Here is a 24,836-nt window from a genome sequence, read left to right as displayed (position 1 = left end):
CTCATGCTCCCCATCAATCCCCTTCTGTTCCTGTCAGAGAGATGCCTGGGATGGTGTCTCACACTGGGTCCCTGAGGTTTCAAGCAAACTCTCAGCTCCCGCAGCGCCTGCCCCTCGCCCAGCCTGCCTGTGTATAAAAGCTTGTGGGACTGTTCCTACTGTGAACAAGTATGAGACACTGCTTCGTTCCCAGCCTGCCTAGTTTCTGAGACTTAGATGGTGTTTGTGTTTATTTCTTGGGTGATCTGCTTTGCCCTGTGCGCTCATTGCTCATGTCACTCCAGCCCATATCTCTGGAGTAAGAGAGGTTTCACTGCCTTTCTCCAAACCATGGTGTGTTGCTAAATGTGCTGCAGGAACCTGCACAAGAACAATAGCTGGTGCATTGCCCTCACCATTCTGAGGAGCGGGTGCCCAGGGTAACACACCGGAGCTAGGTCTATACTGTAGGCTTCTTGCTCATGAACTCATGAGCTCTTGCGCAAAAAGGCCTATTCCTCATATAGAGAGGGATAACACTGCCACAAAAAGCCCTGGCTGCATCTATATTGGCAAGTTTTTCTGCAAAAGCAGCTGCTTTTGTGGAAAAACTTGCCAGCTGTCTACACTGGCCGCTTGAATTTCCGCAAGAACACTGATGATCTCATGGAAGATTGTCAGTGTTCTTGCGGAAATACTATGCTGCTCCCATTTGGGCAAAAGCCTTCTTGTGCAAAAGCATTTGTGCAAGAGGGCCAGTGTAGACAACATGGTATTGTTTTGCGCAAAAAAGCCCCGATCACGAAAATAGCGATCGGGGCTTTCTTGCGCAAAACCGCGTCTAGATTGGCACAGACGCTTTTCTGCAAAAAGTGCTTTTGCAGAAAAGTGTCCATGCCAATCTAGATGCTCTTTTCCGCAAATGCTTTTAACGGAAAAGTTTTCTGTTAAAAGCATTTGTGGAAAATCACGCCAGTCTAGACGTAGCCCGTGTTCTTATGACTTATGGTACTTTTCCTTGCACAAGAATGGGCTTGTAGTGTGGATGCTCCACAAGTTTTTGTGCAAAAATGGCACCAAACCATTTTTGCACCAAACCTCTGCAGTGTAGATGTAGCCTTACACTGCTCAGGCTTGTGACTGAGGCAAGACAGGACAGGGCTGTGTAAAGTTTTGTGTGAGGGCAGGGTTGGGGGGATTCCCATCTCATTCCAGCAACACAGAGCAAGAGGGGCCCAGGCTGGGGAAATGCAGGGCTTGGGGGTGTCCCAGTTTCAAGTGGCAAACCAGGGGCCTGTGCACAATAATCAATAAAGTTGTTATAACTTTATAGTTATAGTTCATCTCTCCCCACATTCATACTGTCAGTACCAAGCCCTGTGTGCAGCCAAACCTGTCTGTGTAAGGAAATCGCTGAAAGAAAGTGCTTGTTCAGTCTGAGCGCAGGGTTGTTGTGCATGTGTGTGTGATACAGACCCACAAGTGTGGCCCTGGGGTCACTTCCTTTCCTGTTGCTGTATCAATCCCTCCCCACTGCCAAGGGGCGTGGGGCCTTCATCACCTCTGGGGGCCTGGCAGTGAAGGTCAGATGCCTTTCTGGAGTGTGTTGATGCAAAATTCACTGCTGTGCCATGCAGGGGTCTGCTGCTACATGGAGCAGGGGGAGTAGGTAAAAAGGCCGGAAGTATGGCAGATAAAATGATCCATCTCCTCTGGCCGTAAAGTCTGCAGGTGGCACCCTCTGCTGTTCCCTGCTTGAGCCCCAGAACCAGCCCTGAGCGAGTGGGGGAGACACAGGGAGCAGCTCAAACATGCCAAGGGTCTGATCAGGGGCAGGACATGAGCCCTGGCAGGCAGCAGTGACATCACAAGGACCTTTTGCAGCACCTCAGATCATTGGTAGGGGCAGTGACTTCACAGAGGGACCATGGCAACAGCCAGGTGTGGCAGGGGCAATCTCACAGACCCCCATGGCCTGGCTGCTTGGACTCTCCTCTGTGAGGTTTCCTCTTGAGGGCAGACAGGTTTGAGGGTCACATCTCGGAGTGTCTCTGTGGAGATTTCCCCTTTCCCCAGGCTGCAGTGGGATGGGGCAGGGACAGGCAGGGTTACAGAAGGGGCTGGCACTGAACTGAAGAGAACTCTATGAGAAGCAAGACAGAGGGTTGTAAGCACCCTGTGAGAATAGGATTTGAACCCATGTGTGCATAGCACAATAGATTAGCAGCCCATTACTATAAGCACTTGGCTACCTCATCTGAGCTGTTAGGGTACTCAAAGTCAACACTGCTGGAAGCTTTGTGCTACTCGGCTGGCCAGGGACACCCAGAGCAGGAGGGTTTTGGATTTTCATAATGTTCCCTGGGCTGTTGTACAAAGCTCAGTGCTGGTAATAAACCCAAACACCCCCTGGGAGCCCAGACATGGGCTGGCTAGTCACAGCCAGGCTCGGAGCGCTCTCTGCAGTGGGAAGATGCACATGGAGCAGTCACACAGCAGCAGCACACAGCTCTGGTGGGGTGAGGGAAGGCCCAGCATCTGGAGGAGCATTTTCGAGAGGAGACTTTACTGACAGTGTCTGTCTCTGGTCTGATTTCACCATGTAGTGAGACACCGGCACCTACAGCAACATGGATGGCAGGGTAGTCCAGATTGGGAGCCAGGTGTGAGAGTTTAGAACCTGGGTATTGAAGATGCTCAACTGTTCAGTTAACATCCCTGGGAGGTGGGGCGCTCCCTGCAATTCTCTTCAGCCTGGGTTTCCTTGGGCCTTCAGGCACTCCATTAAGGTAAGTCTACCTGTTCAGCTATTTCAGAATACTAGAGGGATCCTAAAATAGCTACCCTGCATTTTATTAAGCTGCCCATTATTTCAAATATTTTTTAAAATAATGGGCAAGCTATTTCAGCATCCTGGCATCCTGGCTAATGGATGTCTCAAAACAGTGTTTTATTTAGAAAATTGGCATGGTGAGATGAACCACATTTCAAATAATCTATTTTGAAATATAATCGCACCCTTAGGGGGCATTATTAGACGGATCCCACCCCGCCTCATCTCACTTTTAACAGAGAGCCCCAGGAGCAGAAGGCTGAAAATTCAGCATCAAACCAGAACCCTCGTGTGGGGCCTGTAACGGTTGTTGTCCTGGATACAAATAGCAGGATAGCTCTAAATTTGGCACTGGGTACACGCCAAAGCTATTTTGAAATAAGGTCAAAAAGACAATTTGCATAGTTCAAATTGCATCTTATTTTGATCCTCCATGCATTGTAGACGCACCCTGAGGCTATGTCTACACTACGGCTGTGTCTAGATTGGCAAGTTTTTCCACAAAATCAGATGATTTTGCGGAAAAACTTGCCAGCTGTCTACACTGGCCGCTTGAATTTCCGGAAAAGCACTGACGATCTCATATAAGATCGACAGTGCTTTTCCGGAAATACTATGCTGCTCCCGTTTGGGCAAAAGTCTTTTTCCGAAAGACTTTTGCGCAAAAGGGCCAGTGTAAACAGCACAGTAGTGTTTTCCGCAAAAAAGCCCCGATCGCGAAAATGGCAATCGAGGCTTTTTTGCGGAAAGCCGTGTCTAGATTGGCCACGGACGCTTTTCCGCAAAAAGTGCTTTTGTGGAAAAGCATCCTGCCAATCTAGACGTGCTTTTCCGAAAATGCTTTTAACGGAAAACTTTTCCATTAAAAGCATTTTAGGAAAATCATGCCAGTGTAGACGTAGCCTGTATTTCCAGAAGAGGCAATGCAAATGAAGCTCAGATTAGCATTTCCTCATCCTTCATTTGCATAATCTCCTCCAATCCATTTTTACACTAGGGTTTTTTGTGCAAAGACAAGCAGTATGGCTGTGGCCTTTTTTTTTTCTGTGCAAGATTGGTATTTCTCCTTTTTTGAAAAACCCTCTCTATATTGTTTTTTTTTTTTAAAAAAGCAATTGGTAGGAGATATACAAATTCACACCAAATTTGCATATCTTCTTTTCAAAGCTGGGGGCAGTCTAGACACACCACCAGTGGTACCTGGGGGTGAGATGTTGATTTGTTGCAAATCCTTGGCAATCCTGTCCCCTCTTGCCCAATTCTACTTGGTGCATCTTAACTTTCTCACTCTAGGGACTTTGACAAACCCAATTAAACAGCTGCTCCAGTGATGCAATGGGTCAGTACACAGTACCTATAAGACAGTACTCATAGGTGATATGCTGAGGTTGAGAGTTCAAACTTCAGCTGCAGCTGTGATTTTTTCAAGCTTTGTAGGGCTTTCCCTTTGCAGTGGGCCCCCCGGGGAGCTGGGATTCAAGTCCACACAAAGGAATCAGTGGAAATCCCCTCTTTGCTTATTATGGCCTCATCAGAGTGAATGCTGGGTGGCCAGGATCCAAGGCCAAGTGGCACAGAGAGGGTGGGACCCTTGACCCTCTCACCACCATTACCCATTTTCATCCCCACCATTAGCAGCCTCTATCCTTTCCGCCACTGGGTCAGCTCAGGAAGGGAGTAAGGAATGTGGCAAAATAGTGAGTCAGGCAGAGGGATGCAGGCAAAGCTCATCTTGCCCTACATGGCCCCTGGCAACAGCTTCTCTCTTGTACATCCCTTACAGAGAAGTGGTGGTCCCAGAGGCTAACCAACAACTGCTGAAGTAGCTCAGTTGGGAGAGCCTTAAACTGAAGATCTAATAGTGCCTGAATCATTTCCAGCCTTTGGCAGAAGCCTTTAGAATTGTAGGGCTGGACGGAACCTCTGGAGTCATTGGCTATGTCTACCTATAAAAGTTATTTTGGGTTACCAGAGGTATCCTCAACTAGCTGCCCTGTGTCTTCACAAACCACCTGCTATTTTGAAATATTTTTCAAAATAAGAGATGTGGTATTTCAGCATCCCAGTAACCTTTGTTCCACAAGGGGTAAGAGATGTCTTGAAACAGAAGTTTATTTCTAAATTTATTTCGAAATAGCCTATTCTGAAATAAACTTGAAAAAGCTACACAATTTGAATAGCACATGTTGCGTATCTTCTTTCAATGTTACAGTGCAGTGTAGACATAGTCATTGAGTCCAACCCCATCCCAAAGCAGAACTAACCTCAACTCAATTGTCCCACCCAGGGGTTTGTCAAGATGGGATTTAAAACTCTCTATGGATGGTGATTCCACCCCCTCCCTGGGAACCGATCCCAGTGCTCCCCCACTCTCCTAGGGAAATAACTTTTCCTAATCTTCAACCTGGACCTCCCCCACTGAAACTTGAGACCATTGTTCCTTGTTCTACCATCTGTCACCATTGAGAGCATCCTCTCTCCACCCTCTTTGGAACCCCCCTTCAGGGAGTTGAAGGCAGGTCTCAAATCCCCCTCCTTCCCCCACTCTGCTCTGCTCCAGACTAAACAAGCCCAAATCCTTCAGCCTTTCCCTCTAGGTTATATGCTCCTGCCCCCTCCTCAGTGTGGTTGCCCCCCACTGGACAATCCTTTGCTCCTAAGGCTGAGCCCATTTGGCTCCTCTGTGGAGAACCCAGCTGTGCTTCTGAGAAAGGCCTTGTCTGCCCTGCTACCCCATCCAGGAGCTAGCCAGCCCAACCCCTCTTCCCTTGCCCTGCCTTAGCCAGGGTAGGGAGAAGGAGCTCTTCTTGGAGCAGCAGCTCTGTCTCCACAACTTCTACCATGGCCAGGCAAAGGGAGGCTGGGGCCCAGAGGCTTTCTGCCCCAAAAGGGCTGGCTTCTTGGGAGAGCAAGTAGGAGGAGGGAGGGGCCATTGGAGGCCTTTAGACCCCTGGCTGGCTGTGCCAAGAGAAATACAGACGCCTCATCACTGGAGAAGGTGAGTATTGATCCCACTGTCTCTTCTATGCTATATAAACACTCTGACACTTGAGCTAGTTTCCCCACCCCAAAAAGAGCTCTCCTGCTCCACACACCTTGTTCCACCACCCACAACAAAGCTGTCCAAGGCTCCTTTCTGAAAGGGCTGCTTATGAGCCCTATTCCTGTGGTTGGTTAGGTCAGTTGGTCAGAGTGTGTTGCTAATGTCACGATTATGAGGGTTAGCCAGCAGCCTGGGGATTAAAGGGTTAACTACACCTAGCCAGGTGGAGTGACCAGTAGGAATGGTCTTTCAAACTGGGACAAAGGAATTTGGGTTTTTTCCTTTCTCCCTTTTGTCTCTCTGGGTGTGTTCTCTGCAGCTACAGAGAGGGACAAGCATGTCTCTCTCTCTCTCTCCAAGACACGATTCTTCATTTTCTGTAAGTAGAGTAAAGTTTAGGTAGTTTTGTTAGGCTTTATTGTTTTAAGGGTTGGGTATGGGATCTGATGTCTGGCACTGTTTAAAAGATGGTTTGGCTTTTCTTTGTAACTAAGTTCTAAGCCCATGGAGTTTCTCCATGGCTGTGTCTACACTGGGCCACTTATTCCAGAAAATCAGCCGCTTTTCTGGAATAAGCTGCGAGCTGTCTACACTGGCCCTTGAATTTCCGGAAAAGCAACGACACTCTACTGTACAAAATCAGCCCCTATTCTGGAAAAGCTACACTGCTCCCGCTCGGGCATAAGTCCTTATTCCGGAACACTGTTCCGGAAAAGGGCCAGTGTAGACAGCACAGTAATCTTTTCCGGAAAAAAGCCCCAATTGCGAAAATGACGATCGGGGCTCTTTTCCGGAAAAGCGCGTCTACATTGGCCACAGATGCTTTTCCGGAAAAAGGGCTTTTCTGGAAAAGCAGCCTGCCAATGTAGACGCTCTCTTTTCCGGAAATACTTATAACGAAAACTATTCTGTTTTAAGCATTTCCGGAAATTCATGCCAGTGTAGACACAGCCCATGAGTATATTTTGTTACCTTCCCATCTAGTCATTATGCTTGCAACAGGAATATTGTTGTAATAATAAAAGTCTTCTCTTTTCTTTTTATTAACCTGACACTGGTTACTTGTGTGTCCTGATTTTTAAAATAGGGGTGAAATTTCCTAAATGATCTTTCCCCTGATTTCTTTATCAGTATTTAGGTGGTGGCAGCAGAAGTTTTATTCCCAAGATCTAGGTTTTTAGGATTTTGGGGGAAGTTTTATACCAAAGCCTGGTAGATAAGGCTTTGGAGTACACTTGCTGGCCCCCACTTCTGCATTTATCATGCCAGAGTGGGGAAGGAGCCATGAAAGCTAATACTGCCAAAGTCATAGGTTCAAGCCCTATTGTGGCCATAGGGACTCTTGGGGTTGTGGTCTGAGGCTCAGAACTGTCATTCGTGCTTAAATTTGACACTTTACAAATGGGCCTTAACAAAGATGCTAATTATCTTACCCATTACCAGCTTCCCCAATTGTCACCCCTAATATAATTATCTCAAACACTAACCTCCAACCCCCCACCCTCCCTGTTCTAAAATCTGATTTGTCAATTTTATATGTTCACTTTTTTAAAAAAATTGTATCCCTTTGGTATATATGGTCATGCCAATTTTCTTCCACAATTTGATCTGAGGAAGTGGGTCTGGCCCACGAAAGCTCATCACGTAATAAACTATCCTGTTAGTCCAGTCCTTGGTGACAGTCTTTTACGTACTTAGATGTTATAAAGAGGAGGGAAAAAATTGTTCTCCTTCAACCTCTGATGATAGAAGCAGCAATGGGCTTAAATTGCTGCAAGGGAGGTTTAGGATGGACATTAGAAAAAGCTTCCTAAGTATCAGGGTGATTAAATACTGGAATAAATTGTCTGCAGCGGTTCTGCAATCTCCATCATTGGAGGTATCTATCAGGGATGATAGATGGTGCTTGGGCCTCCTCTGAAGGCAGGGGAAAAGGTGATGATGTCTCAAGGTCCCTTCCAGTTCTAGTGTTCTATGCTGCTCCTGTGTGGATTGTATCATGACTGTTAAAATGTGAGTGCCAAATCAAGATTTTCCAACAGGAAAAGAGTTTTTCCCGTGTTAATTCTCCAATCTTTAACAAGGCCTCATCTCTCTCTCTGAAACTTTCCCCCGCACAGAACAATCAGGGTTTCTCCCCTGTGTGGATTTTGCTATGTCTAACAAGATGTGAGCTATTACTGAAGCTTTCCCCACAGTTAGAGCAGTTGAAAGGTTTCTCTCCAGTGTGGATTCTCTTATGTATAACAAGATATGAGCTAGTACTGAAGCTTTTCCCGCAGTCAGTACAGCTGAAAGGTTTCTCCCCTGTGTGGATTCTTTTATGTATAACGAGATATGAGCGCCTACAGTAGCTCTTCCCACAATCAGAGCAGCTGAAAGGTTTCTCTCCTGTGTGAATTGTCATATGATTAAGAAGATGCGTGCGTCCACGGAAGCTTTTCCCACAGTCAGAGCAACTGTAGGGTTTTTCTCCTGTGTGGATTCTCCTATGGAGATTAAGATGTGAATTCCAACCGAAGCTTTTCCCACAGTCAGAGCAGATGAAGGATTTCTCCCCTGTGTGGATTCTCCTATGCAGATTAAGATGAGATTTCCATCTGAAGCTTTCCCCACAGTCAGAGCAGATGAAAGGCTTCTCCTCTGTGTGGATTCTCCTGTGTCTAACAAGGTCTGAGCTCTCACTGAAGCTTTTCCCACAATCAGCAGAGTTCAAACGTGGCTCTGCTGTGTGGATTTTCTGATGTCTAGAAAGATTTGAACGCCTGCTAAAGCTTTTCCCACAGTCAGAGCAATAAAAGGTTTGTCCCATTGTGTGGATTCTCTGATGTTCAATAAGAGTAGCACAGTCATTGTACGAGGAGTGTGCTTGGTCAAGGGGGATTTTCTGTTGAATGGTTTCTATGTTTCCTTTCACTCCTCCGCTCCTGTGACTGGATTCACCCTGTTCCTTCTCTGAATGGTTTCCCTGGTGCCTATCTGGGCTACGTTGGCTCTTACAGGTCTCTCCCTGCTCACATATCTGGGAAACATGCCCTTCAGATCCTCCCAGTAACAGTCCATGTGGAGTGATTTGCTCCTGTGCTTCCTGCTGAAGACTCTCCTCATTCTTCTCACTCAGCATCCCATCACCTGCTTGGACAGAGACAGAAACCAGACAGGAGTCATTCCCTGTATTGAGCTGAAAAGAAAACTCTGAACAGGAAATACAGAATCCTTGAAAGTTCAATAATCATGAGGTGAGCCCATCCTCCTTCCACAGAGTCCTTTCCCAAAGGAGACAGACCAACCTTTGCCCTCCACTCTGACTGGAATTGAAGACAAGCTGAAAGCTCAGTGAGACTTGATGAAAGTGCACAAATGACACCTGAGTCAGCTTAGCTGATTGCTCACCTGTGTGGGTGTCACTGATGATCTCCCCTTCCTCACAGCCCTGGAGATCTGGGATCCACATCTCTTCCTCTTGCTCCACCCAGGAGATCGCATGAGCTTTGGACACTGGAAATCCTGCTTGGGGAGCAATTAACCAAGTGCTGATTTTCTTCATTAAAGTCTGTGCCATTATACTTCTAGACCCAGGATCTGACTCACTCACCCACCTTGCGGAGACTGGATGTTACAAGATCCCAGGACAGACTCCTCTGCAGAAAGAGTGCATTACCTCCTGCCTGATGAATGGCCTAGCTTATTCCCTGGGGGAGCTGAGTGCTCTTCTCCACTCTTGAGGGCATATGGAAGCAGTGGGGTAGGGGTTGCGGTGCTTAGGAGTTGTGGGAAGAATGGAGACCCCCCCTCAGATTCTGCATTCTGCATTCCTATCCCCAGACCCCTACTCCCAGCACACCTCTCACCCAAACTATGCTCTCTACACCTATTCTGTCACCACAGGTGGTTGGCTTGAGGTCCACGGAAAATCTGCATTGAGCAATGTGGGCCATGGTCTAAAAAAGTTGAGATCCACAGTTCCAGTGTACAACTAAGTCTCCCTCATGGCCTGTTTCATCCTCTCACCCACTCCAGGGTAGGTCAGGAACATGCTGCTTAAGAGACACAGTCAGGGCTCAGACTACAGTGGCCACATGGCAGGTCACTAGGACTTGGAAAGGACCCAGCAGCTCCCCAGCTGTGGCTCTGCAAGGGCTCTGTCCACAAAGCTCCTGCTCATTGGATTGGATGCTCTACTTGAACCAGGCAGAAGCAGAATAAGTTACCTGAACAGTGAGGGAAATCCTTTGCTGGCTGCTTCAGACCCTGCCTGTGTGCCACACTCCTGACTCCACCTGTGGTTGGGTGGGCCCTGACACTGCCCATAATAGCTACTACTTCCATAGCTGGCCATGGTGGTGTCTGGCTGCGCTTCTTGCGGGGAGGGTGTCTTGGAGCAAAAGCTGCTTTGTTTCTGCAGCTCAGCTCCCCTTCTGCAACCTTGGTTCTACTCTGCCACAACCACTACCACCAGTAGCCTCTTTGTATGGATTCCAGCCTTCCTCCTGACCAGCCTGGCCTCCCATTTGTTGTCTCCCTGGGCTGCACAGAATCAACCATTCACATTTTTGCCACCTCATGGGCGCCTTCCTCACACGGTCAGCCAGACCACTTCTTGGACAATCATTGAGTGCTGGGAAGAGCCCCCTGTGATTTTATAGGATTAAAATGACGATGTAGGTCATAGTGCTACCACAAGTTTTGTTGTAATTGTGCCATGTACAATGCCAATGGGAACGTTCTGATGCGATGATTGTGATTATCACTGTCTGCACGTGGACATCATTGTTGAACCTCAAGTTATGAATAATGACCATTAGCCCATCTTTCAAATATAGGTACTACTGTGGAAATATCTAAAATGTCATTTCCATCCAGCTAGCGCACTGTGAACGGAGCATTCAGAGGGACGGTCCATCCAGAAAACATGCAGGCCATGGAAAGCTCATCCCCAGGGACAGACCTTCCCATGGACTTTCCAGGGAGACAGAGGGAAATGCCACCATGGCTCATCAGAGCAGGCACGGGCATGTGACACTGAACTCCATCCTGTCCCTGTGCGTTTCTACTCACAGTGCTGGGGGCTTTGCTTGGAACAATGAGTCCCTTCAACCTGTGCTCCCTGTGAGCTGTGCACATGTGTGGCTGCCAAGGAGAAAAATCACATCCTGCCCAGCACTATCCTGCACCTGCTCCCAGGAGGGAATCTCCTAACTGCACAGAGTGGGGGGAGGGGAGTGCTATCTCAGGGTGTCCCCAGAGGCTGTACCCAAACTCCATAGAGCATGGCAGAGGGGGGACAGTCTGGCTGCTTCAGGATGTGAATGGTGACAGCCTGACTCTCTTAGAAGCAGTGCTCTGCTTGTGAGAGATCTCAGCAGCCAGCTCACAGTCTGTCTCGCACACAAACTCTCCATCCCCGTTTTTTCAGGAAGAACGGCTCTTGTGCAAGAGGAGGTTTTTGTGCAAAAAGGAGCCATCTACACAGCTCCTTTTGGAATAAAAACAGCTGCTAATTAATTATGCAAATGCAGCATGGCAATATGCTACTCTGTGCTTCATTTGCATAAGCTTTTGTGGAAGAAGGGTGCAGCATAGATATAGTCTCTGTGTCTCACTCACACACTCTGTGACACACAGAGATGGGCGCACACACAATTCTCCTTCTCCTCCTTGTGCACCCCCTCTGTGCCGAGCAGGGGAGGGGGAGACAATAGGGCTTAGGGACAAAGCAGGACAGCTTGCACTGTCTTAAAGAGACAGTACATGGGGCTTCCCAGAAACTTCCCCAGTAGCAGCCAGCACACAAGCAATCTCTGTCCTTCTCTTACACACACAGTCTGTGTCACACACATGGTTGTAAAGTAAACAACTATCTCCCAGAGATACACACTATTTCACACTCAGCTTGTAGCACATCACTATTATTGTCGCCGTTACTGCTTAGCACTACCGGTAATGCACATGTAGGGTCTCTATCATTTTATTCTTTCCAAGTGTGGATGTTAATGATCTGACTGGTCTATGCTTTTTATTTCTCTTACACTTGCATTTAACTTTTTGAGTAATAAGTAGTGAATGAACTAGCCTGTCCTCACTGAATTATCCATGTGGTCACTTTAAAAAAAAATTAGATACTAAATCGAAAAGGGTTTTTGTTTGTTCTGGTGGCACACAAGAGCCCGTGTCAGTTCACAACAACATGCATTCCACACTTGGATGGAAAAAAAAGAGAGGGAACCCTGCCATCCACATGCCGGAGAGCTATAAAAGGCTAGTGAAACAACTCTAGTTGGCCTTTTCCCAGCTCTGATGGCTGGTCTACGGACATACCCTATTGAAATCATTCTAACCACAGGACAGAGAACTGGCCAATCTTTAAGAAGCAACCAGACACTTACCTAACCAGTGGTTTATTCCATCATTGGCTCAAACCTTATGCAAGAACATTGCAATGTGGGTGTGTGTATTTGATTGCAACCCTAACAGTGACACCCTCCCTACGTAAGCAGCTCAGGCCGGCTTGCTGGTATTGTAAGAATACCCTGTAGAGGGTGATACCTATGCGGAGTCCTTTTGGGAGGTTGGCTCACCTGGCAAGGGTAGAGGTGCAGCTTTCCCATGGCTCAGAGAAGGGGAGGAGCTGCGCTGTCACTCTGTCGTGCTGAGACTACCCCAGGGGACCAGGGTCAGCAATAAGGCCCTGCAGCTACACCTGCCCAGCGCTCCTGCTACTTATGGAGTGGAACAGGCTGCCTGTGACCTGCCCTGCCTGCCTGCGGAAGCTAGGCCAGTTTTTAAGCCCAGCTGCAACAGTGGCTAAGTGCATATGGCCCTGACCTGGCTGCCTTGTTGCCTAATCAAGTCACGGAGGTTGAAAGATACGTGGCTCCCAATCCTGATTGTGTCTGCCTGCTCAGTGAATGCTGGGGGAAATGGGAAGAACTCTGGCTCATGGGTGAACACTGAGCCCATGAGCTTTTGTCTAGTGATGGATCAAAGCCCCTGAAGGGATGTGTTGCTGCTTCTTGCGTGCTTTGAAGAAGAGGAAGAGGGAAAAAAATCATGTGTCTCCTAGAAAGGGGCAGCACTGCTCTTATGGCTGCAGGGCAGGTGAGATAAAGGGCGAGAGTTTTCTCCACCAACTGTTTTTCTCCAAACTGACCAATCTCTGAGCGGCCCTGCGGGATGCAGGCCTGGTGGTCAGCATGGGGGCCTGAGACCGCCTAGAGTTTCCTCTCTCTTGTGTATCACACACAGCCCGTCTGCAGGCACCAATGGCTGATTCATACAGCTCTACCAGACGTTCTGGGACGTCCTTGCCCTGGGCATTCTCATGAGCCAGGCAGAGCCACTGGGCAGTGTGTGGCTTCTCCTGTCAGAGGCGGCTGTGTGCACACTGCTGCTGCGGGTTCTCTGTGCCCTGAGGATGTTTATTCGGTTTGTTCACTGGGTGGACTTGCCGGCAGCTTAAATCCTGATCCTCAGCTGGTTATGGCTTCATTGCAACCTCCTCTGCATTTTTAAAAATATTCACCCGCCCCAGGACACTAGGAAGATACGTCTCCACAAAGGCAGCCTAAAGGCTTTACAATTAAAAACCCACCAATACAAGTCAGATCCTGAGTTCTAATCAGGTAGAACCCCTCAGCTCTCTGCACCTCTCTGCTCTGGATCTGTCTCCCTCCCATCAAACGAACCTCTCCCGCCACATGTCTAGCAGCTGTCAGCTGAAACTCACCTTGGCCAAATTCAAGTGCTTCCTCTGTCCCTGCTGATAGGAGGTGACGCACTCGTTGTCCTAGAACTGCAGAGAAATCAGAGCTTGGGGTTTGCTCTATAATTCTAGCAGTGGAACATAGTGGGGGTGCCGCATTTCTCCTCCCCATCACATAATTACAAGGTGTGAGCCATGCCAGGAATAACATCAACAAAGTTAGGATGGAATTAACACCAGCTCCTCACCGCAGCCTCAGGGTTACCTCAACAACAAGAGAAGCTGAGCTTGGACTGACCTCACTTTTGGCACCCCAACCCCTGATGCAGCCTGCTCCCCCCCGCCCAGTCTGAGCATAGGAGAGTGTCCAGGCTCTAGCAAACACCATCAGCTGCATCCCAGCACCAGCCCACCCCCACCTCATCCCACTGATCCTGCCACACCTCCCCCTATTCTCCCAAGCTACCCCACCCACTTCCTATTTCCCCAGCACATGACCATCTTCCACCTCCTCTGTAGGGTCCAAGAGGCATGTCGTTAACAGGCTCTGTGACATTCACTTCCTCATGTGCAGCTGCACAGGCAGGCACCTTAGCACAGCGGTTCCCAACTGCTAGTCCATGGACCAGTGGTGGGTCGTGAACTGCTGGGCCATGACACACTGCCTGAGCATAGGGGCTGGTGTTGCACTAGGACTCAGCAGCAGCCAGCAGGAACCTGTTGCTCAACAGGACCTAGGAGCAGGAGAAAGTGATCTTTGACTCCGGCTGGGAAGCAGGAAATGACACTCAGCCTCTGCTTGCTGAGACCCTGGGCCAGACAAAGGCCAGATCCCTGAGCCCTGAAGGGAGAGAGAGGGGGTGCTGGGGCTGCTGGGCCCCCCCAGCTCAGGCTACAGCCAGGAAGGGGAAATCTCCCACTGGGCCAATGGTATTTAGAAAGCTGTGCCCTGGGAGCTGCTTCCAGGGCAGTGCCCCGCCCCAGCCCAGCGCAGCCCAGCCCAGCCCAGCCCCTGCCCCAGGGCAGGCAGCGCTTGGGGACAGGTCAGAGACATCCCACTCCTGTCCCTCAAGGAAAAGGGGCCCAGTGCTGCAGGGGCAGAGTTTATCCACAGGATGATCCCACTGGAAGGGTTGCAATCCCTGCCCAGGCCCAGGGAAGCTGCCAACAGCTCTCAAAGTGTGCAGGGTGGGGGGGAAGCTAGCCATGTGGGGACGAATAGGAACGGGCTGATAAGTCAGCTGAGGGGGAAAAGGGATGTGAGAGGTGGGGGCAGGAGGGGGACTGGGGGAGCAAGAGCAGTTTGGCTGGGGAAGGGAGGAGAGATACAGGGCAGCACTTGAAAAGAAGAGGGACAGATGCAATGGCAGCTCTCTCACACCAAGGGGCAGGAGGGGGGAGGGCAGAGGTTATTGCTGGTAGCACTTGGGGACACTTGCTCCTGTGCCCCAACAAAATATCTAAAGTTTCAAAACAGGGTGCTCCAAGTGCCCCCACTGCTGTGGGTACCCCTCTTGTACTCCTCCACCTGCAGGCACCAGTTGCCCCAGGGGAGGGGCTGCCTCATGCAGCAGCCAAAAGGGATTTTTTTTCCTATGATTTCTTTTAATGTCGATATCTGCGAACTCTGATCTGTGCGGGAGTGGTAACTATGCATATTCATTACTTGCATAATGAACATGCCATTACAACGTTACCAGTTTATGACTGGGTTTGGTGGTTCCCAGTGTGAGAGAGATTGGGAAGCGCTGCCTTAGGGGGAACGCTGGCCAGAAAGAAGACAGCGCTGACGGAACAGCAGCAGCAGAGCAGCCCAGCACAGGAGGGGCTACCTGGAAAAGCAGCGACTGCAACAGCAGCCCACCAGGGTTCCAGGGCTGCCCTCAGCAATGGCTGCTCCCACTAGCAGGAGCCTCAGTGGCAGAGAACCCAACAACCCCCCAGGCTTCTCTCTGTGCCCCACAGAGCAGCAGGGATTTCAGCAGCAGCTTGCTGGGAACTCACCAGCAGGCCCTGGGCTCCCTGCGTTCCCCGGGCTCCCTCTAGCGCCCCACACAGGAGAAGCGGCTAGAGGGGTTGCTAAGAAAAGGGAAAGACATGAGGAACAAATGGGCAGTGGCAGAAAGAAAAGGGGCAAGTCAAGATTAGACCACAAGACTATGAAAGTGGCCCCGGGGGATTCGTCTGCCTCCCCTGCCGTCCAGTTTTCTGATAGAGGGAGCACAGCCAGCTGCTGATGGTGAGACATCTCCTCTGAAATCTGAGAGCTGCAGAGATCTCCTCAACTCCTGAAAGCTGGGCTCTGCCATCACATCTACCCCCATGGTTCGAGGGTGGAGAGCTCCAGCCTGAACTCCTCTTGGGGCACAGGGGGGTGGATGTCCCTTGGGTGCTCCGAGGCTGGTCTTGGCTGGTGACACCAAAGTCACTGATCTCCTGGACAATGGTTGGCAGGACTGAGTGGACTCCAGCATGCTTGCCCAGGATATAACGTTGCTGACAACACATCCTCCAGGAGATAAAGGCTGCTGTCGCCTGCCTCTGTGCCTTTATCACCTGGCTCGCTGGAGCTTAATGTCAGCCCCCTGCCAACTCAGCTCCCACCCATCACTCTGAGCCTCCCATTTCAGCTTCCTCATATTGAGAGGCACCCAACTATATGAGGTATGGAGGGGTTAATGACTGGGCTGGTACCCTTGTTGGCATAGGACACATCTCATTGTACCTGTGCTCGGGGAGCTGGGACACTAGCATCCTGCTCCTCCGACAATAAACCTGATTGAAAGCCTGAGCCCCTGAACGGAGCCTGTGTCTTTCTACAGCAACAACCTGAGCCATGGAACATGAACAAGACACACACTCTGTCAATGTAGCACAAGGGTACCCCACAGACACTAACAGCAGCCAGACCCAGACCCACCTGCTGATCTTGGCTGGCCCCTTCCACTGACACCTCCAGCCAAGGCACAACATGAGCAAGATAATGGGGAAGCACATTAAGACCTTGGCTGTGAGAAGAGCAGACCCTTTGTTATGTTCTTGAACCTGCTTCCCCTGGGAGGAGGCGTGGAGGGGACAGTCTCTCTCACAGGAGCCAGGATTACTGGGGCTGATACTCCTGACACTGGGGGGCAGAGGACATTGTGGGGCCTCAACCAAACCCAACCCAACTTCTGATACCCGAGGGGACAGGAATCCTTACCCAGCCAGCTCACAGACTCATAATTCTCCTGCATCACATCCCAGTAGAGGGCTCTCTGGCCTGGGTCCAGCAGGGCCCATTCCTTCTCAGAGAAATACACAGCCACCTCCTCGAAGCTCACCGGCTCCGCCACAGCCATTTCCTGTCCCTGGCTCTGCAGGCCAGGGGCTGAGCTGGGGACAGACATGGGTGTTCTGCAGCCTGGCAAGGGGACAAGAGCAATTGGAGACATTTCAGAAGGGGCTTTAATCCCTTCCACACCCCCATTCTGCCCAGACACTGTTCCTAGTGATGCGTGTTATAGACTCTGCCACTATGGGCAAAAGTTTGAGTCTAGATATTCCATAAACAGCACCTTCAAGTTAGATCCCAAATCCATATTAATTTCTCTCAGTACCTGGCTTCAGTTTCAACATTACTGCACCTGTAACAGTGGGATTCAGTTCTCAGCACCCAGTGTTTCTGATAAACCATATATTCACCCACCTGAACATGGACATAGGTTAAATTTAGGCTGCTGTATTGAAAACTCTTAATCTTCATTCATCGATTCGCAGCACAAATTATGGTTCTCTCAGCTGACCCAGAACCAAGATTAAATGAAGTTAATACCATTCAGATCATATAATTAAACACGTGTGCTGAGTGTTTGCAGGATGAGATTTTAAAATTCGTGGGGTCAGAAGATCTCTTTAGCCCTGCAGTCTGACCCCCTCCGTGGCACAAGCCACTGCACTTAGTCCAGTTACCCACACACAAAGCTCTGTTTCCTAGAAAGTTGCCCAGTATTGATTTGAAGACATCAAGAGATGGAGAATCCATCAGTTCTTTGTCCGTTTGTTTCAACAGCTAATCCTCTTGCCTATCAAACAGTTGTGCCTCTTTTCTATCCTGAAATTGTCTGGCTTCAACTTTGAGTTATTGGCTTTCACTGAGCCGTAGCCACTAGACCAGGGGTGGGCAATTCATTTTGATGGGGGCGGGGCGGAGGCACGCCAAGATTTTGGGAAAGTGATTGAGTTGCACTCTTCCATGACACTAATGGAGGAAATGCATTAATTCTGGGATGGGCGTTGGGTGCAGAAGGGAGCTTGGGGTAAGGGGTTGGAATGCAGAAGGGAGAGAAGGGTCTGGGAGGGATTTTGGGTAAAAGAGGCAAGTGTGACCTGGGGCACTGGATTAGCCAACTATTCATCAAATATTTCAAGTAACTTTACAGAAGTAGCTGAGTGGACAAATAAGGGGCTGTGGGTTTCTCACCACTGAGTGCTCTTGCATATATAGGTGCAGGAGGAGGACAGAGTTTGGGTACGTGGAGTGGAGGGCAGAGATTAGGAGGGGAAAGGAGAAGTTGCAGTGCCAAAGGCAAGCTCTAGCCAGGAGACTTACCTGAGTGACTCCTGGCCAGCAGCCAAGCACCTCTCTCAGGCAGGAAGGGAACCTGCCTGACCCTTCCACAGGCAGCAGAGCCATGTGCGAGTGTAAATAATTATGAGCTGGAGGAGAGGAGGCATGATGCTTCATTTCTGGCCAAAATCTGGCCAATGAGATTGTCCTGGGGGTGGACAAAGTGCCTGAAGCCTTCCCCCTCTCCTCTGGGCCAATAGCTGCTTGTGAGTAGCTTACAGATGGGGTGTGGCAAGCACAGGACCAGCCCATGGCTCCCCACCAGCATCCATGGGCTGGATTCGATGGCTTGGTGGCGTTGATCCGGCCCCTGGGCTGGCTGTATTTTGCTCAGGCCTGCACTACAGTGAACAGTTCTTGGGGGATCCAGCGGTTTCTTGCCATGAACAGACCGATACAGAGGAAGCCAGTCAGCTCTCAGCCTATTTATGGTTTGAAACCAACCCCATATTGAAACTGACTGAGCAGTAAAATCTGAGCCTGCAGGTGCTGTCCGTTGTGTGCGTTAGCTTCACCCCTTCAGTATCATATCTCATAGACCAGTGTTTCACCAAGTGTCTACAGTTCCCCAATCCAGTGCCCCTGGGTCTCCTCACTGATCAGTAGATGAGATTTAGGGCTGTGTGCCCTGCGGTTGCTGGGTTTGGTTGGTAACTTCAATGACAATCCCATGAAGATGTTTCCACAGGAATTCTCATCATTTAAAGAATCTCCACCTGCAAACTCACCCTGTCTGAAAGCTCCCAGGCATTTTCCTCTTGATCTCTCCAGTGCAGAGGGCAGAGTGTCTAGAGGGGGAAGGGATAGGAGAGGTGAGATTCCAGGCTCTCCTATAACACTGTCCCCACTCCCTCCCACTTGGTTTTTCATTCACTTACTGCCTCCTATCATAACCTGGAGCTGTGGTGGCGGAACACGTGGCCATCACAGTAACTTTAGCCATTTTGATCTCTGAATGGGAGCTTCAGAGTTTGCAAACCCCTGGCTCTATCTGCAAGCAGTTGGGTCTGTTCACTCAGTGTCTGTAAGGAGAGCCGAGCCATGGGGCCATCATTCTCCATGTGGGAATTGAGGCAGGGGAAGGTTGGCGTCAGAGGCCAGATTCAATAGTCTCAGATACTTGAACCACTTTCCCCTCCTCCATTATCTCTAGGTACCTTTGAACTCCCTCAGGGTCTCCGACAGCGCAATTGTTTTCTGGGAGAAACCACTGATTTGTTCTTCTAGTTCAGGGGTAATCTCCTCTGGCAGCTGGAATTGCCCCGTCTCACACCTGGACAGAAACAATTTCACGTGATTGTATTTCATTTACTGATGAGAAGTTCTGGCTAGTAAGTCTCAGCTTTAACAGGTCTGGAGTTAGAATTCCTCCAATTCTCCCAGCCTGAGAGCTGGGGCAACACAGTCCATGGGCACGCAGCCTTCCCCTGAAAGGTCCCATTGCTGTTCTTCACCTCTGGCCTGGCGAGACCAGCTGGGGGACAAAAGGGGAATTGAGTCTCCATAGCCAACTCACTCCTTGGCTTCCAGGAACTTAGGGACAAGAGGTTCCCAGGTGAAGGGCTGAAGCAATCTGCCCACTAGGGACTAGACTGATGTGGATAAATCCCTGTAATATTATCACTCATATAACTTTGTATTAAGATCTTGTCCTTTTAGATATATCTTTGTTAAGTGTTCTGATAGAATCTCTGTAACATTTCTCCTATAACTTTGTATTAAGAAAAAAAATGTCTTTTGAGCTCTCCCCTTTCCTTGATTGTCCTGTTGAAATGAATGAGGTGTGAATGGAGAATGAAAGGTGAGCACCTCCAGCAGCAATTACAAGGGTGGAGAAGGTCTGGGAGCCAGATCCAAGACAATACCTGTAAAGTGAGCTCATTAAGAAGACTGGACATGCAGCTTGACTCCCAAGGCCTCTAAGTGCCTGCCCTTAGAAGGACTCTCTTAGAAGCAGCATTAAGAAAGGCAAGGTGATGACTAATTGGCTGCATGAGAGGAATAAATGAGGCATCTTGCAGAGGGACCCCGGGTTTTCGTCTTGTCAACATGGGAGCATCGATCCGGATCGGCAGAAACCCGGCTCCACCTCTCCCCCATCTAACTCACTTGGCCAGTGCAGTTAGGGGGAGCAACTTTTGGTAACAAGACAGACTGTGCTTGTGTGTGTGAGTGCGCATGAGTGTAATGTATCCTATGCATATGACAAATATTGATCGATTTATATATGTTCAATAAGTGTGGCGTGTTGCCTTATCTCCCTGAAAAAGATACCGGGTGCTTCTTTTAAGCACAACACAGACTCCAGCTCCCCCATCCCCAGCTCCTTCCACACCAGTCTCCAAACAGCCCTTGGATGGGACAGACTCTTGATCCCTGCTGCCCTGGGTTGAATGTGCCTAGTGCCCAGCAGTGACAGGCCCATGTTCCAGTCCCACAATCCTGAGGCAGACAGTTCCCAGGGAGACAGCTCTAGGAAATATTTCACGTCAGAATGTGCCCTACATGGAGAATTCCAGAGTCTGTGGTACAAGGGTGAGACCCTCAGAATTAAATGAGTCAGAGACATTTGTATCCAACATCTGGCTGTAGAGCCCTGGGGAGATGTGGTGCTAACATTAGCTCCAAGCCCTACGCTGTGCAGTGAGAGAGGAGTGAGAACCACCTACCTGGTCAAGGTGTTTCTGACGCCCTAGAGGAGACAGACAGAAAAGAATCTCAGCCCCATTAGACACATATAGGGGACCGCAGGGAAGGGATTTTGTAAACATGGGAAGAGAGGTCCTGCCCTGGCCCCAAGATCCCCTGAACAAATGGGGCTTTGCCATCTCTAATAGCGCTGTGCCTGTAACTCTGCAAAGCACAACAGTCAGCACTGCACACAGAGTTACACCGAGATTGGATGGCTGGATCCCAGCACATGTAATTCAGGAGCCTCCCTTCCCTATGTGGGGAGCTGGGACATTTCTCTCTCAGTCTCACCTGCAGGAATTCACTCGCTGGCTTCTGACACATCACCTCCAGCTCACCGATCCACTCACTGAGATGGGAAATCTGTGCAGAGAGTCTCCTAACAGTGTCAGTCTGGAGCCTCCTAGCCTCCTCATCCAGCTTCTGCAGCTGGGCCAGCAGGAGTTGCTCTTGTTCCTTCAGGAACTGTTGCAGCTGCTGAAACTCAGCCACAATCATCTGCCTCTCGGCTTGGGTCCATTTCTGTATGAAAACAGGGAAAGGGGCTGGTCAGGGACATGGATAGAGCCCGGCACCCTTTCAAGTTGAGCGGAGTACACAGCAGGGATAACTTGTTAGAAAACCCTAAAATTCGTGCTATTTGACTCTGCCCTTTGGGTACTAGGCAGAGGTGTGTCTCTCAGGATCTTCTTTGGCCCTGTTTCCCTCTGAAAGGGATGTCCCCAGGGCTGTCATGGGCAGCAAGTTGTGTTATTCATGGGCGCTTGGAATTTCAGACCCAAAAAGCAGATACCCAGGAAGGAAAAAGAAGCAAACATATTAATGCACTAAGTGAGCAGTCAGCGCATTCAGTTCCCTTGGGGAAGATTTCTGGGAAAGCCACAAGAGCTGGAGATTAACTCATCCACTGACATGGAACCTCAGGGCTTGTCTACACATAGATCTAACCCAGCAATCCATGATCCAGGAGAGAGACAAACAAGCCCAACCTCACCAGGCCACACAGGAGTCTATCGCCGAACACAGCCCTCCCCTGCCAGTTCATTACCACAGACACCTACCAGATACTCCTGGTTTTTCCCCTCTGCTGTCGTTTTCCTTCCCAGCAGCTTTTCTCTCTCTTCCCTCAGAGTCTTCAAATGGGCCTTCAATTTTTCCTGAAGAAACGGAAATAAACACCAGGGTAAATCCATGAAATGTTGGGAGCCCATTTATCTGCCTCTAAGATAGTTCCAGTATTGTGGCGCTCTGTCCCTGTCCGGCAGGGACTCGGCCCTGGACATGGCTTTGTCCATTGAAAAAGGGTCAGGAGTAGACTGCGGATGTAGCAGGACACCTGTGAGGGTGGGGAACGGATCAGTGGTGGCCCCTTCATAAAGAATGTTGCAGGTGGGGATTAAGGAAGTAAAAAGGGTTAAAAATACTAAGTAACTGATTACAATTTAATCAGTTACAGTTTTTTTAAAATCAGCTGACAAACAAAATCAGTAGTAGACGTGGGCTCTTCTGGGGGCAGGGCTCTCTCATGGGGTCTGCCGGGGGTGGCAACCAAGACTGCTGGCAGGTGGGCACTCCCAGCAGCTTGACTGACATTCGTTGCTGGGGCAAGCAGGCACTGCCAGATACAGTGGGGAGTGTAACCAGTAACTGGCACCAATACGCATTTGCTCGTCAGTTAACCTGTTTGAACTCTTGCTACAACCCAGTCAAATTTCAGTGGTGCCTCGCATGGCTCTACACTGCCCGGAGCCCTGCTATGGGTGGACTCAAGGTGCTCGGGGCCCCACAGCATCCTGCCCAGTGACCTCCTCTAGTGCTGGCTGCCGCATCTAACTGTAACCCCTCATACAGTAGCCCAGGAGTTCAGCATCTCAGTGGGAAACCTCCTCCCTGCTGGGCCTGAGGCCTGTAGCAAGGCGCCTTTTCCACACTTCATCACTGTTCAGTGATGCGGAGAGGCATGAGGAAGTGTAGCTTAGTGTTTAGTGTCACCTCGGACTGAGCCTGGAGAGATCGGGGTTATGGGCTAAACTCTATCACTGATGTGATTGGTGACCATAAGGAAACTTGCTGCCCCATTTTCCCTTCCCACCATTTGTCTAACTAGACTGTGACCTGCTCAGGCGAGGGACTGTCCCTTGCTGGGCATTGTGCAGGGCCCTGATTCCATTGTGGTTCTAGAAGGCAAATGACTGATTACTACTGCTTCTCAGCCAATCAGTAACAGCTTGTAACCTCCTTTTCTCCAGTCCTAAGGTAGCTCACTCCCAGAGACTCGCCTGCAGTTCCTGTGAGCTAAACCAGTGATTCCCAACCTTCCCCCCCCCCAAAATAAACTACCCCTTCCTCAAAAAGAGGTAGCCGCAGTACCTACAGTTTTCAGACAATTTTTTTCTACCATTGCAACACATTCGTTTAAACAACTTAATTGTAGCAGGGCAGGTGATGACATTTTTGGGTGTAAGAATTACAAAAATAATAAAGCGATGTAAAACTTAAAACAGAACAAAAAAATCAGCTCTCTCCAAATTTCAGTTGTGTTGATGTACCCCCCAGATTTCTCTCAAGCACTCCCCTAAGGATACTCATACCACTGGTTGAGAAATACCGATCGAAACATCTCTGATGGTTAACACTTTCTCTTATGTTAAAACTCCTCCTATCACCAGTCAGAGCTGGGTTTCAGGATTCACAGCCTCAGATAAACATTTCCCACACCGGGTATCTGCAGAAACTTGATGCAAGTTTCCACAAAGCCAAAGTATTTACTTTTTACAGCATCTCTTGTGCCACAAAGAAGACTTTAAAGAGTCATGCCAGGTAACAGTCAGTGAAGTTAGCCTTCAGTTAAAACCCAATGTTATTTCCCATTACACTGGACAGCAATTCTGTACCTTGTACTCCTGGGCAGCTTCCTGTATGGGCACCATCCTGTGACCCCAGGGTCTGTCAAACCCCACAGAGATGGGAGTTTCAGCCTCTGCACAGAACAGCTTCAGAGCTTCCTGATGCTCCCCATGCACCCTGTCCCATCTTGATCTCTTTGCTGCCTGGAAACTCAGAGGCTTGGCTAGTGCCACAGGCTGGAGGGGTCCCTGCTGCTCAGTGTCTCTGCACTGAGGGCTATGGGGGGCTTGGCAGAAATTGTGCCCACACTCCAGAGTGACAGGGGCTGTAAAATCCTCCAGAGAGACAGGACGTGGAGCTTCCTCCCAGAGAGTTTCCAGGGAGCTCTCTGCAGCCATGGCTGTCTCCGAGCTGAGGAACAGGTGCTGTGTCATTTTCCTGAGCTGAGCAATGGAGGGGCAGGTCCGGCACTAAGGATAGAAAAAACAGAATTAAAAAAAAAACAAAAAAGCCCCCAAAGCCCTGTTCACCCCCTGCCCCCGCTAGGCCCCTCAGCCACCTGCCCCAGCCAGACCCCCCGTCTCTGCGCCCCTCAGGCCAGGGCCCCTCCCTACCCTGCGTCCAAATCCCCCCTCCCCGCCGCACACTCTGCAGCCCCCTTACAGCGGCCGCCCCACCCGTTCCCCTTCCCCCCCCCCGCGCGGCAGTTGGAGCCGTTGACCCCAGGCCGGTGTTAGGAAGCCCCTCAGCGATTTAACTGCCCAGCCCCACCTCGTTCTGCTCCCCCACCCCCTCGCTTCGCGGCGCTGCCCGGAAGCGGAAGTAGCAGCGCGTTGAGTAATGCCACTCCCCCCCCCCCTCAGGATGCAGTCGGGCTCGCGACGGGGTGGGCGGGGCCTGAATAGGGGCAGGGAGGAACGTGGGGGCGGGCGAGGAAAAACCGGCAAAGGGGGGGAGGGGAGAGAATCAAACTGCCCCGAGCCGCGCACGCCAGCGTTCCACTCCCCGCGCCCCCGTTTGCGCCTGCGCGTAGAGTGAGGGCAGCTGTCTCAGCTGCGGCTAATACGCATGCTCCAAGAAGGCGTATGCGCCGCAAGTCCTAAGGCGCGTACTTTGAGACTAGCTGCTGGGG

The 24,836-nt window shown here is 50.0% G+C and overlaps 1 protein-coding gene across 6 annotated transcripts; it reads right to left on the bottom strand.

Moving 5' to 3' along the window:
- Positions 1-3,477: 3,477 nt before the first annotated feature.
- Positions 3,478-24,301, bottom strand: LOC102453855 (uncharacterized). 6 transcript variants are annotated; one of them, XM_089770954.1, is made up of 11 exons: positions 23,752-24,301; positions 21,919-22,014; positions 21,149-21,379; positions 20,836-20,858; positions 19,324-19,439; positions 18,895-18,954; positions 16,760-16,960; positions 15,562-15,636; positions 13,582-13,647; positions 9,249-9,365; positions 3,478-8,990 (listed from the first exon to the last, which is right to left on the bottom strand). In XM_089770954.1, the coding sequence occupies exons 1-11, from the start codon at positions 24,136-24,138 to the stop codon at positions 7,981-7,983; spliced, it is 2,382 nt and encodes a 793-aa protein (XP_089627080.1). In that variant the 5' UTR covers positions 24,139-24,301; the 3' UTR covers positions 3,478-7,980. The 6 variants fall into 6 exon arrangements, with proteins under 6 accessions (XP_089627080.1, XP_089627082.1, XP_089627083.1 ...); XM_089770956.1 differs by having other exon boundaries at positions 9,249-9,362; positions 23,752-24,300; XM_089770955.1 differs by having other exon boundaries at positions 3,483-8,987; positions 23,752-24,295.
- Between the last annotated feature and the right edge of the window lie 535 nt (positions 24,302-24,836).

The sequence above is a fragment of the Pelodiscus sinensis genome, chromosome 19, assembly GCF_052426305.1.
Source record: "Pelodiscus sinensis isolate ZL-2025 chromosome 19, ASM5242630v1, whole genome shotgun sequence".
Classification (NCBI taxonomy): domain Eukaryota; kingdom Metazoa; phylum Chordata; order Testudines; family Trionychidae; genus Pelodiscus; species Pelodiscus sinensis.
This window is presented reverse-complemented; position numbering and strand designations above follow the sequence as displayed.

Bases quoted from the DNA above. Each gene is read 5' to 3' on its own strand.
- LOC102453855 (XM_089770954.1), bottom strand. From the start codon at position 24,138: ATGACACAGCACCTGTTCCTCAGCTCGGAGACAGCCATGGCTGCAGAG. The intron at 20,859-21,148 runs GTGAGACTGAGA...TGTCTCCTCTAG, and splicing joins CAGCGAGTGAATTCCTGCAG to GGCGTCAGAAACACCTTGAC. The intron at 15,637-16,759 runs GTAAGGATTCCT...CCCTTTTCTTAG, and splicing joins TGAGTCTGTGAGCTGGCTGG to CAACCCCTCTAGCCGCTTCT.